Genomic DNA, 15,193 nt, shown 5'->3' with positions numbered 1-15,193 from the left:
CCATCAGTATATTGGAATCCTGATGATATTTCCCCTCCATCCTCATTCCATTTCCAGCATCCCCCATCCCATCTACCGAAGCAGACTGTGAAACTGAAAGAACAGAGGAAAAAAAAAAAAAGTAACTGGAAAACACCAGGGGGCTTGGTTAATTTTTCTTTCAGTGCTTTGCATGACATCATGCAAATTAAAATTAGCTATTTAAAAATGAAAAACACAATGATTTGTACCTACTTACAAGAGGCTGGAGGTTTAGTAGGAGAGAGGAAGTTTCCCACAGGAGACAGAAAGGCTCTTGGTTTCTTCTCCTGCCTGGAGAGCCAGGCACCAGAGGTTTTGTTCCCAGATCACCAGAAGGAGAGGGAGAGCCAGAGACAGGTACATACCAGGAGGGAAGGGCAGGTTTGGAGGTATCCACTCCAGATGTACACCCAAACCCATCCCCTGAGCACCAAAACTGTTTTTGGTTTACCAAATTCAGGCAAACTGGTTTCATTCTGAGAGAAGAGAGATAAATTCTAAGGCAATTCCACAAGATAAAAGCTACTACATCCTTAAAATACTAATTCTTCTGGCAATAAATGCAGGAATTAAGTATAAACATAGGAAGGCACTTTATGTCATGGTTTTAATCAAAGGACAAAAGTTCTCTGACAAATTACAGCTCTTGTGAAATTTCTTTACAGATGAAAATAATAAATAACAGTCCAGTAAAATCATTTTCATTCCCAATATGTCAGTTTCTCCATTCTGTGCACACCAAATTTTAGGGATTCATTTGGATTGAAAACAAGGAGCTATGTGGAGATTCCTCTGAATCTTCTCATTACTTTGATGCTAAGTGGCTGTGCACTGGACTAAGGCATGCGTGGGGATCACTTACAGTGTCTGTTAAAATGCAGAATCCTGGGTCCCACACCAGACCTACTGAATCAGCATAGGAGGAAGGCAGGTTTCTGCTTTGTGAAAACCTACTTCACGTAATTCTGAAGTATAATGTTGATTTAGAACCATGATTTACCCATTACTGTAGGGTAAATCAGAGGCTAAAAAAATATTAGGCTAGAGATAGTTTCCCCCAGTTAATAATGCAGGTTCCTGAATGTTCAACTGGCCACTTTTAAAATAATTTCAAGGTTGATAATCAAATAGCACAAGTCATGTGATTAAGTTTTCTCAAGAATTTAAGCAAAATGGCAAAAGCTAATAGTGGCAAGAATTCAGTGTGTAACTGTGAACTCATCAGTGATACAAACAGTCTCAGTTCCAAGTATATTCTTCTTAAGTCGTCTTTGCCTATTTTACAGATGAGAAAACTGAGGGTAAGGTTAATATTAAGATACATGCACAAGGTCCCAGGGACAGTATGTGATGGGCTGGGCCATCTATTCATGTTGGTTTCTCCCAAACCACCACTCAACAAAATAGGATTCTCTCCATTTGAAAAATGAAGACATAGATGTTCAGGGAGGTTAAGAATCCTGCCCAAGGTCACAAAGGAAAATAGTATAGCTAATATTCCCACGGAACCTCTGACTAACACCAAAGTGTATTAACTACTGGACTTCATGAAGAGCTAAAATCTCCTCAATGTCATGAACTGAAAAAATTATCAAATTTCCACATAGAACATCTGTTCTAGGACCATAGAGACCCCTCGGTGAATGAGACACTTTTGTTTTGGTTTTAATTTTTAAATCACACTTTTAAAAAGAACTCCTTTTCTTGCTCTTTCTCAAGCAATCTGAAAATTGCTAGCTAATATAGCAATAGTTATTAAGACACCTCCCACTGCCTTAGTATTAGAAAATTAAATATCTAAGTAGGGGACTCAAGTCCATAAATACAGAAAAGGGTAAGTAAGCATATCCTATAAATAGTTCTTATGAGAGTCTAGATTACCTGCCTGCCATAAATCTCTCTCTTTAATATATCTAAAACACCCTCCTTCCCAAAGATGCACATAGTAATTACTCTAAAAGATAAGTCACATTAAACTTACTAAGAAGCATCCCTTTTAAAGGGCAGAACACTGCCTTTAGTGATTTGGCTAGTTGAAATGACATTTTGGAATATGATTTGGGAACCTGATCACTGGAAATTCTGGTCTTTGTCAGTGATGCCTGAAAGACAGGGATTCTTGAGAGAAATCCTAGGAGACCTGGATCCCTGACTACACACTGAAGTGCAAGTACCTATTATCTGCTGCTTCATGTTAACTCAAGTTAGAAACTTATAAGTAGGGATTTACTCTATGGAGCAAAGTCCTGTTATCTTCCCCATAGCACCCAAAAGGGCCTTAGGAGACAATGACAAAATGCGTATGCTCAAAAAGCTTACGTTTTCGAGGGGCTAAGGAAATACAAGTACAGAAACAAAAACAACCACACAAACAAATTAAAAAACGGTAAAGAATGCATTGAAGGAAATCAAAGAAGGCAACAGGATAGAGAGTAAAGGCTTTAGCAGAGCCACTTCAGATGAGGGGTGGGAGTCAGAAAAGGCTAATAAAACAGTAGACATGTGGCTGTATGTGTATATACATATATTGTGATACATGCCTAAAAACAGACAAAAAGAGATTGTTTCTCAAGTCCGCAGGATGCCTCAACTGTTGTAACGATCAAAAGGTAGATAGCAGGGCTTTCCTACTTTTATATTCAAAAGGAAACTGAATAATGAACTGAGAAATATGAGGTCACTTTTTTACTTCCCTATTTTCCATTCCGGCTTACGAATTACTTACTAAGTAAGCGAGGCCATCCTTGTTCTTTGCAAAACAGAATCGAAAGCCCCTGAAACAAAAAACCCGGAGGTGGTACCATGTTCAAGAGTCTAACCCAGTGGTACACCTTCACTAACAATAACAACAGTTGCTTCAGGGGAAGAGATCATCGCTGGGCTTACTGTTATGACTACCCGGTATGAGACACAAATGGTTTCGAACCCACATTAAGCAGAATGCCAAGAGTCAGACACACAGGCAAAGACGAAGCCAACAGTCACTGTGCGTTCCATGGCAGGCTGTCAAATGCTACCCTGAAATGCGCAACTGTGTGAATTTCAAAACATGAAATGCTCAGTCTTGAACTGCAGGATCCAGAACCAGAGAGCTGAATCCTGAAGGTGCTGCCCTGCTCCTTGGAGGGGCTGGCTGCCAGAAGGCTGGCTTCCACGCATCAGGGGGTAGGTGGCCATTACCAGCTTCTATTGTATCACCAAAAATTAATGAGGCTGATCAACGGCCATACTCTGAAAAGACTCATGTGGTGTGCTGTTCACCATGAAGATTCCCAAGCCGTGAACACAAAGACTGAGAATAAGAACTGGGAGTGTCAACTTTTTTTTTTTGACTAACACCCGAATTAATTTTTATGCAGGTAGTATAAGGGCTGCACTTGGAAAAACATAGATTAGACATCTTCAAGTATGTGGACTTGGTCTAAAAGCACAGTTTTCAAAACTGTCATACGTCGAAGTTTTCATATGCATATGTGTGGTTGTTTTTGTTTAGTCATTTTATATTCCACAAGGATTTGAGAGGCCCCCCTCATTCATATTGGGGGAGTTCTGTGATTAGACTGGAAACAGCTGAGAGATGTCCAAGGCAATACAATCTACTAATTCAAACATACAGAATTGTTAAAAAAAAAAAAAAATAGTAACTTAGGTTAAATAACAATGCCGGTGGAGATAATAATCACATTCAACAATTTATGTACAAGTCTTATAGAGCAAGAATTACTCCACTGAAGTTAACAAAACCACTAACTTTTTTGGCCAGATAACTGGGACATCAAAAAGGCAGTCACAATTAAAATGAGATAGTCTGGGATGCCTGGATGGCTCAGGGGTTGAGCATCTGCCTTTGGCTCAGGGTATGATCCTGGAGTCCCGGGATTGAGTCCCACATCAGGCTTCCTGCGTGGAGCCTGCTTCTCCCTCTGCCTATGTCTCTGCCTCTCTCTCTTTCTCTCTCTTTCTCATGAATAAATAAATAAAATCTTAAAAAAATAAATACAAAATAAAAAATAATAAAATGAGATAGTCTACAGCCATGGTACTCAGCCCTGCTACACTTGGTATTCATTGGATTTTTTTTTTACTATGTTTTATTGCTATTTTTAATTGAGATACAGTTCAAATACCATAAAATTATTAAAATTATCCATGTTAAAATTGATTCAGTGGATTTTACAATATTCATAACATTGCAAGAACATCACCACCATCTAATTCCACAACATTTTCATCAACTTAAAAAGAAACCCTTATCCCTTAGCTGTCACTCCCCATGCCCACCTTCTTCCAGCCCCTGGCAACCATCATCTACTTTTGGTCTCAATTCAATTTGCCTGCTTGTATAGGGCATAATTTTAATACCCCATTTGGAATTCTAAAATGAAATTTTGAGATATTACATATATATTCCTATAAATTTTAGATATGTTTAATCTGTACATTGTACTAATCTGTGCATTCCATTTGATATGGTTTTTGCTTTCTCCCACCTTATTAGTGATGCTTCTATAACCATACTTCCAATGGCTAAAAGAATTCCATCAAATGCATAGGACATACAGCATCTAACCAAGTCTGGTGTTGTTAGAATTTACATTTGCATTCTGGATGGATTTTTTTTAAAAAACTAGCAACCAGGTTTAAACGTTGTGCTTCATATTTCAAGAAACAATTTCAGAAAGAAGCTATTCATGTTATACTCTTTTTGGTGTCTGCATGTTTAGAAGCCTGGCAGGGCGGGTGGACAGTGGGGTAGAGAAAAGCCCTGAGTCCCCTCTGTCCCTATTACATCATGTGTCTGGAGCAATCAGGAGGCTAGCTCTTTCATATCACAAAGAATTTGATGGCAGTCCCTATAGGACATTTGTTCCTCAGAAGTACTTCCAAGACATTCTATTTTAAAAGTCTCACAGTAGTTCTGTTAAACATTAAAGCCACATGCAAATTAATATCAAAAAAGAACTGGGGTTTTTTTGGCACTGTTTGGTGCCAAGCATTACCTTAGCCGCTCACAGCTAGTATCTCAAAACCATAAGACCTTATTTTGCTTAGTATGACATTAGCACCCCAGTTCGACTTTCTTCTGATTTCTAGCACTGAAAATAACCTTTTCTATGATTTAGGTGTAGGACCTAACTGCGGAGGAATTTGCATTTGTATGAAGGGCGCAGAAACCCAGCTTCAGAATCAGCCAGGATTTTATTATTTTATTTTATTTTACTAGGAAAGCAGAGAGTATCCTAATAAATCCTTTCCTCTTTTAGCACACTTAAAAACCCATCTTTGAGCTCCACTGACTCCATTAAGTTAGAATTTTAGTATGAAACACAAAGGGAGGAAAAGTGCAGGTATATGGGTGGAGAGAAAAAGAGAGAAGCAGGGTATGGAGCAAGGGGAGAACCATGGGCAACCAACTGGCATAGCCCATTGCCCAAGAACAATGAGGCAGAAACAGGGTGTGTGTAAAACCCAGACACCTCAGCTTCACACACGACCTGCCAATCCACACAGGGCTCAGTGCTCTTGCCTAGACACTACTCTACCCAAACTCCTTTGACTTCAGTTTCTGTTTTCCAACTTCTTTGATTTAGCTTCTGTTTTAGCATTTACACAATAATAATTTTACTACAAAAGGTAAATGTCTTGTAAACTAATGGGAAACATATTGCTTGGCATAGTTTATAATGTCAGGATTTATGGCTCTAACACTGAGGGTCTCCCTGACCTCGGAGATAACATAATGAACCGGCAATGTGCTGCAAATGGCTCAGTGTGATTTTTATTAGTTCTCATAATTGCCCCTTATTAATTTGTATGCACATAATAAGCACTCACCTTCACAGTCTGTCCGGCTTCAGGGCCATCCTAGAAGTAGAAAAAAAGATAGATAAATAACAGAGGTGATAACAGATAGATGGTATCTCCTGCTTATTCAGAAATATCTCTCGTTAATAATTTAGATCCAATTTCATTGTGTGTTAATTTGCAGTATTCTCATGGGGACCATTCACTTCAAATGTGTGGGACCAGACAGTTCTCCATTTCCGCCGGAGAGTGAGTGAGAAGTTATGTATAAAGATGATATAAATTATCCAGTGAACCAACCCTCTTGTTACTTTCCGTGCTCTTTGCTCTTGGGTATGGTTTTAATTGCATTAAAGGAAGGATGGAGATGTTTGAGGAGGTAAATTATCACACCTTTTGGTTATCTTTAAATCCAATGTAGTTTAATTAATATCTGATTACTAGAAGTCTCTGCTAAAAAAAAAAAAAAAAAAAAAAGCCTGCTATAAACATAATCCATTAAGCAGGAATATGAGCTGTCTTTTTATGGGAAGATCACACAAGAGTGGGCCCTCTCCAACTGTCCTGACCTTGGGGGAAAAAAGTAAGAGCATTCATTGTAGCTGATCCTTTTTTCCATCCTCAGCTCTTTAAGAGCCTACAAAACTATTTGTTTAGTTAAAAATGAGCCAACTTGCCCAATCACCAGTCACAATACAAAGCAAAAGCAAGTGCTTAGCTGGTGCAAGATACCAAAATGTCTATAACCAAAAACTGCAAAATTGAATTAGAATCTTGCAACTTTCAGCAAATCTTTCTACCTCTGTGACCCAGACTAATGGGTAAGAATGTTTGCTCTGGTGTGGTCAAGATTAAGGAGAACTGTGTATCAGTGGTTTTCAAACTCGAAGTCACAGCCCATTAGTGGGTCATGGAGGCAACTTAATGGATGGTGATCAGCACTAAAAACAAATCAGATAATATAACAAAAACTATTAGAGTGCATCGAAAGGGTAAATGTTGTTTTGTAAAACTGGTGTCCTTTATCTATGTATGTATCCATGGGGACGGAGGTTCATAGGATTGCGGGATAAATATCCTAGTGAGGTTCAAAGCTTTAAAAAAGTTTGAAAACACAGCATACATGAAAGTACTCCATGTGCTATGCACAAGTCAGTTCCTACGTTTATGAAATTTACTTTTTAGTAAATCATGTTAGATAACTAGCACTGGCCATTTTTAGTGAATGTGAGTCTTCTTCTATCATTTCATTTAACACTGACAGATGTCTGCCGTCACTTGCCTTCATTTGGTCTCTCTGAAACATGATTTGTAGCATAAGCTTGATAAACCCACCCTGAGCTTAAATACCTGAATGAAGGTGACTCAGATGCTTTGACATACAACACACACACACACACACACACACGCACACACACACACTGTATTTTAAAGGGGAGTTAACTCTCAACATAGACATGGCAGCAAAAAAATTTTAAGAAGCATTTAAGAGCATTTTTAGTCTGAGCCTTTCATAACCTGAAAAGACCAGCCTTCTTTATCTGTTCTCTTTGAAGGTCTATGGTGGGGAGATGAGGAAGGTAGAAGAAGGATTGTAAATATTCTGCATAACTAAAGCACAGAGGGGCGAGGTCTCACATGATGGAATAACCCGATTCCTTACCAAGGGGTTACTGCAGAGTCATTTAATTTCAAGGCCACTAAGGACTTTAATTAGGTATTAATACCCCCTGCTCTTCCCACAGGGTATCTGAAGGGGCATAGGACATGTCATACTGATTTACTCAATTCCCACAGCTGATGACTTACCACAGACCTCCTTCTCCCACACTCTGCTCAACTTCTGCCTAAAGATCTCCACTGAATGGGGGGGTGTGTGTGTGTGTGACTCATTTTCTTCCAGAGAAGCAGACCACACAGAATATTCAGTCAATCCAGCTTCATACCAATCCATTATTGATCACTGGGGCTTAAGTTAAAGAGAAAAGGAACCCTCTGAGGGCAAGGTCCCATCTAACTTGCATTTCTCTATTATTCTAAAGCAGAGCAGGGCTAGGCCCATGCAGTACTCAAAACATATTTACCACACAATAAAAATAACTAGTCTAATCCCAGTTCCAGTAAAAGATCTGGAATGGCTTAATGTCCATGAAATCACTTGTCTATTACTCCCACTTGCTTTGTAAACAACACTGCAGACAGTGCCTCAGCTGACATCCCGCAGTCCACCTTGGGGCCAGTGGACAGTAGGATGGTCCCAGGTTAGTAACACATTTTTCTGCTATTATGTAAGACACAAACAACCACAGCTGCCTTACCAGTGAGATGGCAGCTTAAAAGGGAGTCCAATGCTAAGATGTGAAAAGTTAGAAAAGTAACTTCTGAGCCATCTGTACACTCACCTGCATGGAAAATGTGAGAGAAGTTCCCTGGAAATGCTTCTCCACCACCATCCCAACTCTCTGGGTTGCCTGAAACAAATCTGCCACTTCATCCGGACGCAGGTCTCGGAAACGCTCCACTGGCCGAAGGGGACACACCAGGACATCTGTGGTGAGTTCTGTTAAGGCACACTTTGCTTGCTTTTGGTAGCATTTTTACCAAGAAGTTTATTGCCACAGTACTGAATCCCCTTGGCCCAGCGCCTGAACTCTCAAAGACTAAGGAATAAAAGAACAAATATTTACCAACCACCAAACTCCAAGAAGTTCAAAAAGAGCTTATAAACATGGTTAATTATATTTTGAAGGGGAAGCAGTGGTGTACTAGAGAAAATCTTTTAAGAGAAAGGAACATTAATGTTCAGAGAGACTCAAGTGCTGGCTGAAATAATTATGCCAAGAGGCAAAATCTATTCTGGACCATTATCTCCTGACCCCAATTCAAAAGCTCTGTCTTCTCAAGCAGCCAAAGGCACTGGGTTGGAAAAGCAAGCAGAATATCCATGATTAAAATTTTAATTTCAATATCTCTTTAGAGAAATATGTAATGAAAATACAATAGGAGTTGTTTTATTTATATTTAAAAGGAGTATAGACATTCTGAAAATGTACAGTAAACTTCATTTATAATAAGAGATGTACCATGTGGTGAGGCAATTTATGACAAATGTTCTCAAACTGATTATTAAGAATTCAGGAAGCCAGTTGAAGGTAAATCATTAATTTAAGAAAAGAGTGTTTTTTTTTTTTTTTAACTTACGCAGACAACACCATCTTAATGTATTCTCTAAGTCAGACGAGTCAACATACTTATGCTATTGGCCCAAACAAACAAGATCTAGGGAAAAATAAAGTAAGTTTGATCATTTGTTGGTGACAAATTAATATTCAATGTTACACCATCAATAACATTTCGGTTGTTTTTAAACTCCTCATATGTGTGGTTATATGCATACATACATATATATATTATATACATATATATTATACACACATACACAGATATATTAATTTTTGTTTAGTTTTCAGATACTAGCAGGAGAAAGAGTGCTCTAATGCTCTTTTCTGTTTCTTTCTTTTTTCCTTGTTCTTGTGGCTTTAAAAGAGCATGCTTTGCCTAAAGCTAAGCAGCTAAGGGGCATAATAAAACCCCAATTCTACAATTGCTAGTCTCACTAGAATATCAAGCACTGTAGCCCATCATACTGGTAGGAGTCAAAGCCCAAAGGGAAATGCACTGAGCTCAGCTGGGTGGGCCTGATTTCCATAAAAGAAGGGGGGGAAGAAAGGGAAAACTGATTAATTTTGCTCATAATCAGGAAATTCATGTCAATGGTAAACTAGGAAAAGGAGCATTTGTTTAATCTGAGTTCATTTTTCAAGAGAGGAGAAGGGAAGCCTTCACCCACAGGGCATCAGATACTTAAAAAGATAATTATCCTTCTTTGGCAGGGCTGCTTTATTATCATGGGTCAATGAACCGTTTAGAAATGAAGAATTTCCTTTCATTTCCTTTTAGCAGATTGCCAGCCTCCACTCCCACTGAGTTGCCTTTTCTTTGTTAAAAGAGACCTTTTTCCATCATCCTCCTCCCAGCACCTCCCTCTCCTTCCTCCTCCCTACAAACTTCCTTAGGCCTTGACTTCACCAAACCACAGCAAGATGACAACTTTGCAAGCTTCCAACAATACCCATAATTGCTGTGGTGAGCTACATCTAAACAAACTGTCTGAGCAACCAGGTAGGGAAGGAAGGACATTTTACTGAAACAACAGCTAACTGTAAAAATTGTTGGAATGAATCTGAAATTCTTTGTATTTGATGTAACTTAAGGAATATCACTGACATCTGGAGGGTGTTATTTTCCCAATACCATACAAAATATTTTATTATCTGTTCACTTTCCTTGTCTGATGCTAAGGATTGGCTTGATCCAATGTTTAATGAACCAAAACATTTATGGAAGTGAATCAAAATGGCTGAATCTGTCAGCTGTTGTATCCTGTGTACACTCAACCGCAAGGTCATGGATCACACGCATTTATTACTTTAATTGAACGCTAATAATACTAATAACAACATGTCACAAAACAGTTGGACAGGCTAAACACATTCTCATTTAAGTGAATCTTTTTCACCAGCCCATTTAGGCCACATTGCCCTGACATATATAGTCCCTGAAATCTAAACCTTCATTAAGAAAACATCTTATCTGCACGTAACAAACCATGTTCCCATGTGAATGAGAAGATGAAATAGGGTTGACTTCTAAAGGTGCTTAATTGGACAGGTGTTCATGTAGGTAATCATCATCTTCATTCTGTTTAGACCCAGAGGATGGACCAACAAGCATCTCAACCTGGCAGTGGACACACAGGTAGGCTTCCCAGGACTCCAGAGGGAGGTAGGTGGGTCTGGAGTTACACAGCGTGGGGCTCTGGAGCTCCTGGCTACTGTGTGAGTCACTGACCAGACCAACAACAGACTCACTAGTCTCCCCAGGCCATTCTAGATACTAAATGGCATCAGAAAGTCAGGACCAACCCCCATCCCTCAGTTCCTCTGAAACCAGAGCCAGAAAGAGCCTATATGCCCTAACCTCAACACTTCCCCACTACTGCCTACCTACTTCCTGAAGCTTCTCTTCCCCCATCTTCCTCTACACACTGTACATCTGCCACATTTGCCTTCCTTCTGTTCGTCTAACACATTAAACTCCTTCCCAGATTGGGGGGCCTTCATCCCAGCTGTTTGTTCTGCCTAGAATCCAATTCCCCATGATCTTCACATGATTGCTTCTTTCTTATCATTCCAATTCTAATTCCAATACTATTCCCTCAAAGGAGCATTCCAGGACCACCAGTTTAAACTGCTACCCAGTTACTCTCTCTTCTGTCACCTTGTTTTCATCTTGCCATAGGCCTTGCCACCAGCTGGATGTTTTCTTGATTGACTACCTACCTGAATGAGAACATAAGCCCCACAGAGGAAAGACTATTTTGTTTACCACTGTTTCATCCCTCCCAGAACACCAGATTTAATAAGTGTTGCTGCAATGAGCGAATGCTTTATGAACCAGACCCTCTTATTGGCTACCTCTGAGTCCTAAGACCCTGACAAAATGGATACAATGTCCATTTATTTTCAACCATTGACATGAGATTGGGATGGTCTGCAAGATTTTTTTAATTCAAAGAGATTTGTTCTTAATATTTAGCCTAATTAGAACTAATGCTAGATGTGAGCTGGAAAAACATAAACTTATTTTTAATGTAAATTAATTACCACCCAAGCACAAAGGAAATGTAATGATGACGGTAAAGCCCTTGTTAAAAAATCTTTTATTTTTTATTTGTATATTTTTAAAGATTGTAACTGTTTATTCATGAGAGACAAAAAGAGATAGAGGGGCAGAGACATAGGCAGAGGAAGAAGCAGGCTCCATGCAGGGAGCCCCATGTGGTACTTGATCTTGGGTCTCCAGAATCATGCCCTGAGCCGAAGGCAGACGCTTAACCACTGAGCCACCCAGGCGTCCCCAAAATCTTTTCATTATTAAAAAATATATAAACAAGTGGTTTCTAAATTATTCAGAGTCTCAGATAAATTATACCTATAAAAATGCTGCTTTATATTTAGGAATTGTAATTCATTTGTTCACTCTGTGAACAGTAAGCACTGAATAGGTATAGACACTGTGCCAGGCTCTGGGAAGAGCAGAGGAGAACAGGAAGTTGCCTCCAGTTCAGGAGATGGGCATGGAAACAGATAAGTACAATACTATGGGAATTTCAGATGTAGGATTAGAAGATACAGAGACAGAGGGAAGCACCCAATGCAGCAGAACCTGGGACATCTTAGTAAGGCAAGTGTTCTGGGGCAACTGCGGGTGATTGAGTTTGTCTGAATATCCCATGCTCCCCAAAATAGAAGCAGATTCGTAAAGGATTTAAAGCAGGTCAGCAAACGTTTTCTGCAATAGGCCAGATGGTAAAATTTTGTTTGGTGGGCTATATCCCTAGGCAGCTATAGACAAGACAAACAATAGTAGGCATGGCTATGTCCCGGTAAACCTTTATTTACAAAAAGAAGAGGCCAACCAGATTTCGCCCATGGATCTAATAATGTCAACCCAAGGTTTAAAGGAATCACATTAGCAAGAGGGAACTAAAAGAAGTTAGAACTATTTGGGGGCCCATTCTTTTCCTAAGTTTGAATAACACAATAGTGTTATTTACGTAGCATACTGGACAAACATCATTATGGTACCTTAAAAATGATCACTTTCCAAGGAAAAACACCTAAGCATTATAGAGAAATTTCATGAATTTGTGTAGCACTTTTGATGCTTTTAAAGACTAATCACAATCAGAAAATCTGTTACGGTGATGATATCATCTAGATAAATCATGAGTGTTACTCCCCAATGCAATTAAAGGAGTTTCTGCCATCTTTAATAGGAAGAACAAAGCATATGATCTACAAACATATGAGAGCACCAGAACAGTATGTTATTCATAAATTCATTTGAAAATAAAAGCATTTTCTCAAAATAAGTGCATAAGCCTTGGAAGAAAACACCATATTGCGTAAAGATGATGGGTATCATGCACTACATGCTTCTCATAGACAAGCAACTGAGGGAAAGTAAATTAATTTTGAAGAACAGCAGACAGCTCTTGTAATTCTACTGCAACTGTTTGTATGCCAGTAGTTTTAAGGTAATATCACAGATGCCGTATAATTTAATTTAGAGATTCTTAGTCACTGTAAAGGGAAAATCCTGTATTATACATAGGCTATTAGAACACACATTCTTTTGAGTCCTCTTTGCTTGGGATTAACACCCCTGAAGAGACTTTTTAGCCAACATGCATGATAACCCTCATCATGCAGAAGTTAATCTGCATAATTAAATTTAATATATGTTTCTCCAAGACTCATCATGGGTGAAAACCTATGAAAGAGAGTATCAAATGGGATCTGGTGTCTCTCTATAATCTAAAATAGAGAAGTCCATTTAGTGATAATATTCTTTTTTTTAAGAAGAGAAGGGAATAGTTAACAGTTTAGTTCCTGTGGTCCACAAAGAGATTCCTCATAGCAGAGGCAAATCAAAGAAGGCTTCCCAGTGGAAATGACACTTAAAGTGAATTTTACAAATTGGGGAGTAATTTAACCAGTGGATCGGCTGTGAACCCACTCATCCATCCATCCCACCACTACAGCCTCCTCTCAGTCCAGGGTTTGTGCTAGTATTTAGGGTGCCAAGATGAACACAGCAGAGTAACTGACCTTGAAGGGTGCAACTCTGATGTCCCAAACTGTCTTGCAGTATAAACAGATCATCACAACAGAGAGAGATGAAGACTATTGATAGAAATCAGTACAGAATGTTGTGGAAGCACAGAGGGGCAAAATCTAACTCTGCCTAGGGGTGTGAGATAAACTTTTCAGTATGGTCTTGCATTTCAATTTTCTAAAATCAGAAACTATTTCTCCAAATTTGGACCAAGATCTGTCCTTGAAAATGTCCTAGCAACTTATGGTTCGCTTTAAAGAAAGTTGTCAGACATTCCTTCTTTGGACACAATCGCTGTTTCATTTATATATGTACTCTCTTTTACTTAGTCTTTCCAACAAACCCAGAAAGAGCTATTACAATTCCTATTTTGCAGATGAGGAAATTATAGCTTATAGGAAATAAGAAACTTGTGCAAGACAGCACTCTCAACTTGATATTAAAGCTAGATTTCTGCCCAAGCCTGTCTGATTCCAAGGTTCATGTTATTAACCATAGTGCTATGACATTGTACCTTTTGTACTTTTGTACTTTTAGGACTCAGTGTCTGCCTGGCCTCTTATTAAAAGCGTGCCCTGAATTCCCAGAGTCTGTTTGGGGAAAAGAGCCACGCGTTTCATGAAACACAAAGATATTGTGCAAAGCTGCTGATGGCTGAGACACACGTAGCCTGGGACGAAGAAAACAGAGGAGGCACACAACCCCATCATGGGAGGAAGCCTCAGTACTGGGCAAGGGAAGTAATAGTAAGTATGCCCTCATCCTAACAGAGAACTGTGACTAAGGACACCAAGAATGAGAGAACCTCCTTGTACCAGGGGTTCAGCGGGAGGAAGAATGGAGGGATATGGAGCCTATATTTTGGTCCTTTCCTTTCTGCCCTCCTTCTTTCCCTCCCTCCTGCCATTCATTCATTCATTCATTCATTCATTCTAACTAACGTACAGTTGATTCAGATTACATTAGTTCCAGGTGTACAACACAATGATTTCCCAAGTTTACACTTAGATATGCTCACCACAGATGTAGCTACTACCTGGCCCTTTTCCATTTTTGAGGCTGGCTTGCGTCAACGTACCTTTGGCTCCCCTGGGCTGGCAGATTCTGGAGGAAGCTTCACTACAACAGTCAATATCAATGGGCTAGGCAGACAGACACACTGAAAAATCCCACGGCCTGTTGGACAGTGAATGGGAATCGCTGACTCTTTCACACTGTTATTTATATGACCAGGGACCACCAGAAATTTGGTAAGGCCTTTCCTTTCTCTCTTCCTTTCCACTCACCACAAGCCCAGGAGTGCCTGTCTCTGTCCTTTGGATGTAAACACTTGGGGTGTTTTTACCACACTGAAGCGAGGATGATACAGCATGCCAGGTCCTGTGCTGAACTTCTGGTGGCACACAACTAACCCAGAACACACACAACGAAAGAAAGAAATCTAGTGGGAACTTGTACTAATCAAGTACCTGAGGTTGGTGCGGTAGATTATTTACAAATATTACCACTAAAGTCCCTCCTATCCCACTTGCCCCTTTGCAAAGTGACTTTGTTTCTCTTCTCATCAAAAGTGGAAGTCTGTTTCCTCTCCCCTTGAATTTTGGCTGGCCTTGTGACTTGCTTT

General features: G+C 39.5%; 1 protein-coding gene across 19 annotated transcripts in view; it reads right to left on the bottom strand.

The window, feature by feature from the left end:
• FHIT (fragile histidine triad diadenosine triphosphatase) overlaps nt 1–15,193 on the bottom strand; it is a 1,383,460-nt gene that overhangs the window by 256,874 nt on the left and 1,111,393 nt on the right. For 18 of the 19 annotated variants that reach the window (XM_077858253.1, XM_077858255.1, XM_077858259.1 and 15 more), the window contains 2 exons: nt 8,229–8,374; nt 5,857–5,886 (listed from right to left, as the gene is read on the bottom strand). In XM_077858253.1, coding sequence (XP_077714379.1) covers nt 5,857–5,886; nt 8,229–8,374 — 176 coding nt within the window. Of the gene's footprint in view, nt 1–5,856; nt 5,887–8,228; nt 8,387–15,193 lie in introns of all 19 variants that reach the window. The other variant, XM_077858271.1, reaches the window with a different exon arrangement.

This window comes from Canis aureus, chromosome 19, assembly GCF_053574225.1.
Source record: "Canis aureus isolate CA01 chromosome 19, VMU_Caureus_v.1.0, whole genome shotgun sequence".
Lineage (NCBI taxonomy): Eukaryota > Metazoa > Chordata > Mammalia > Carnivora > Canidae > Canis > Canis aureus.
Note: the sequence above shows the minus strand (reverse complement) of the source record. Positions and strands in the feature narration are given on the sequence as shown.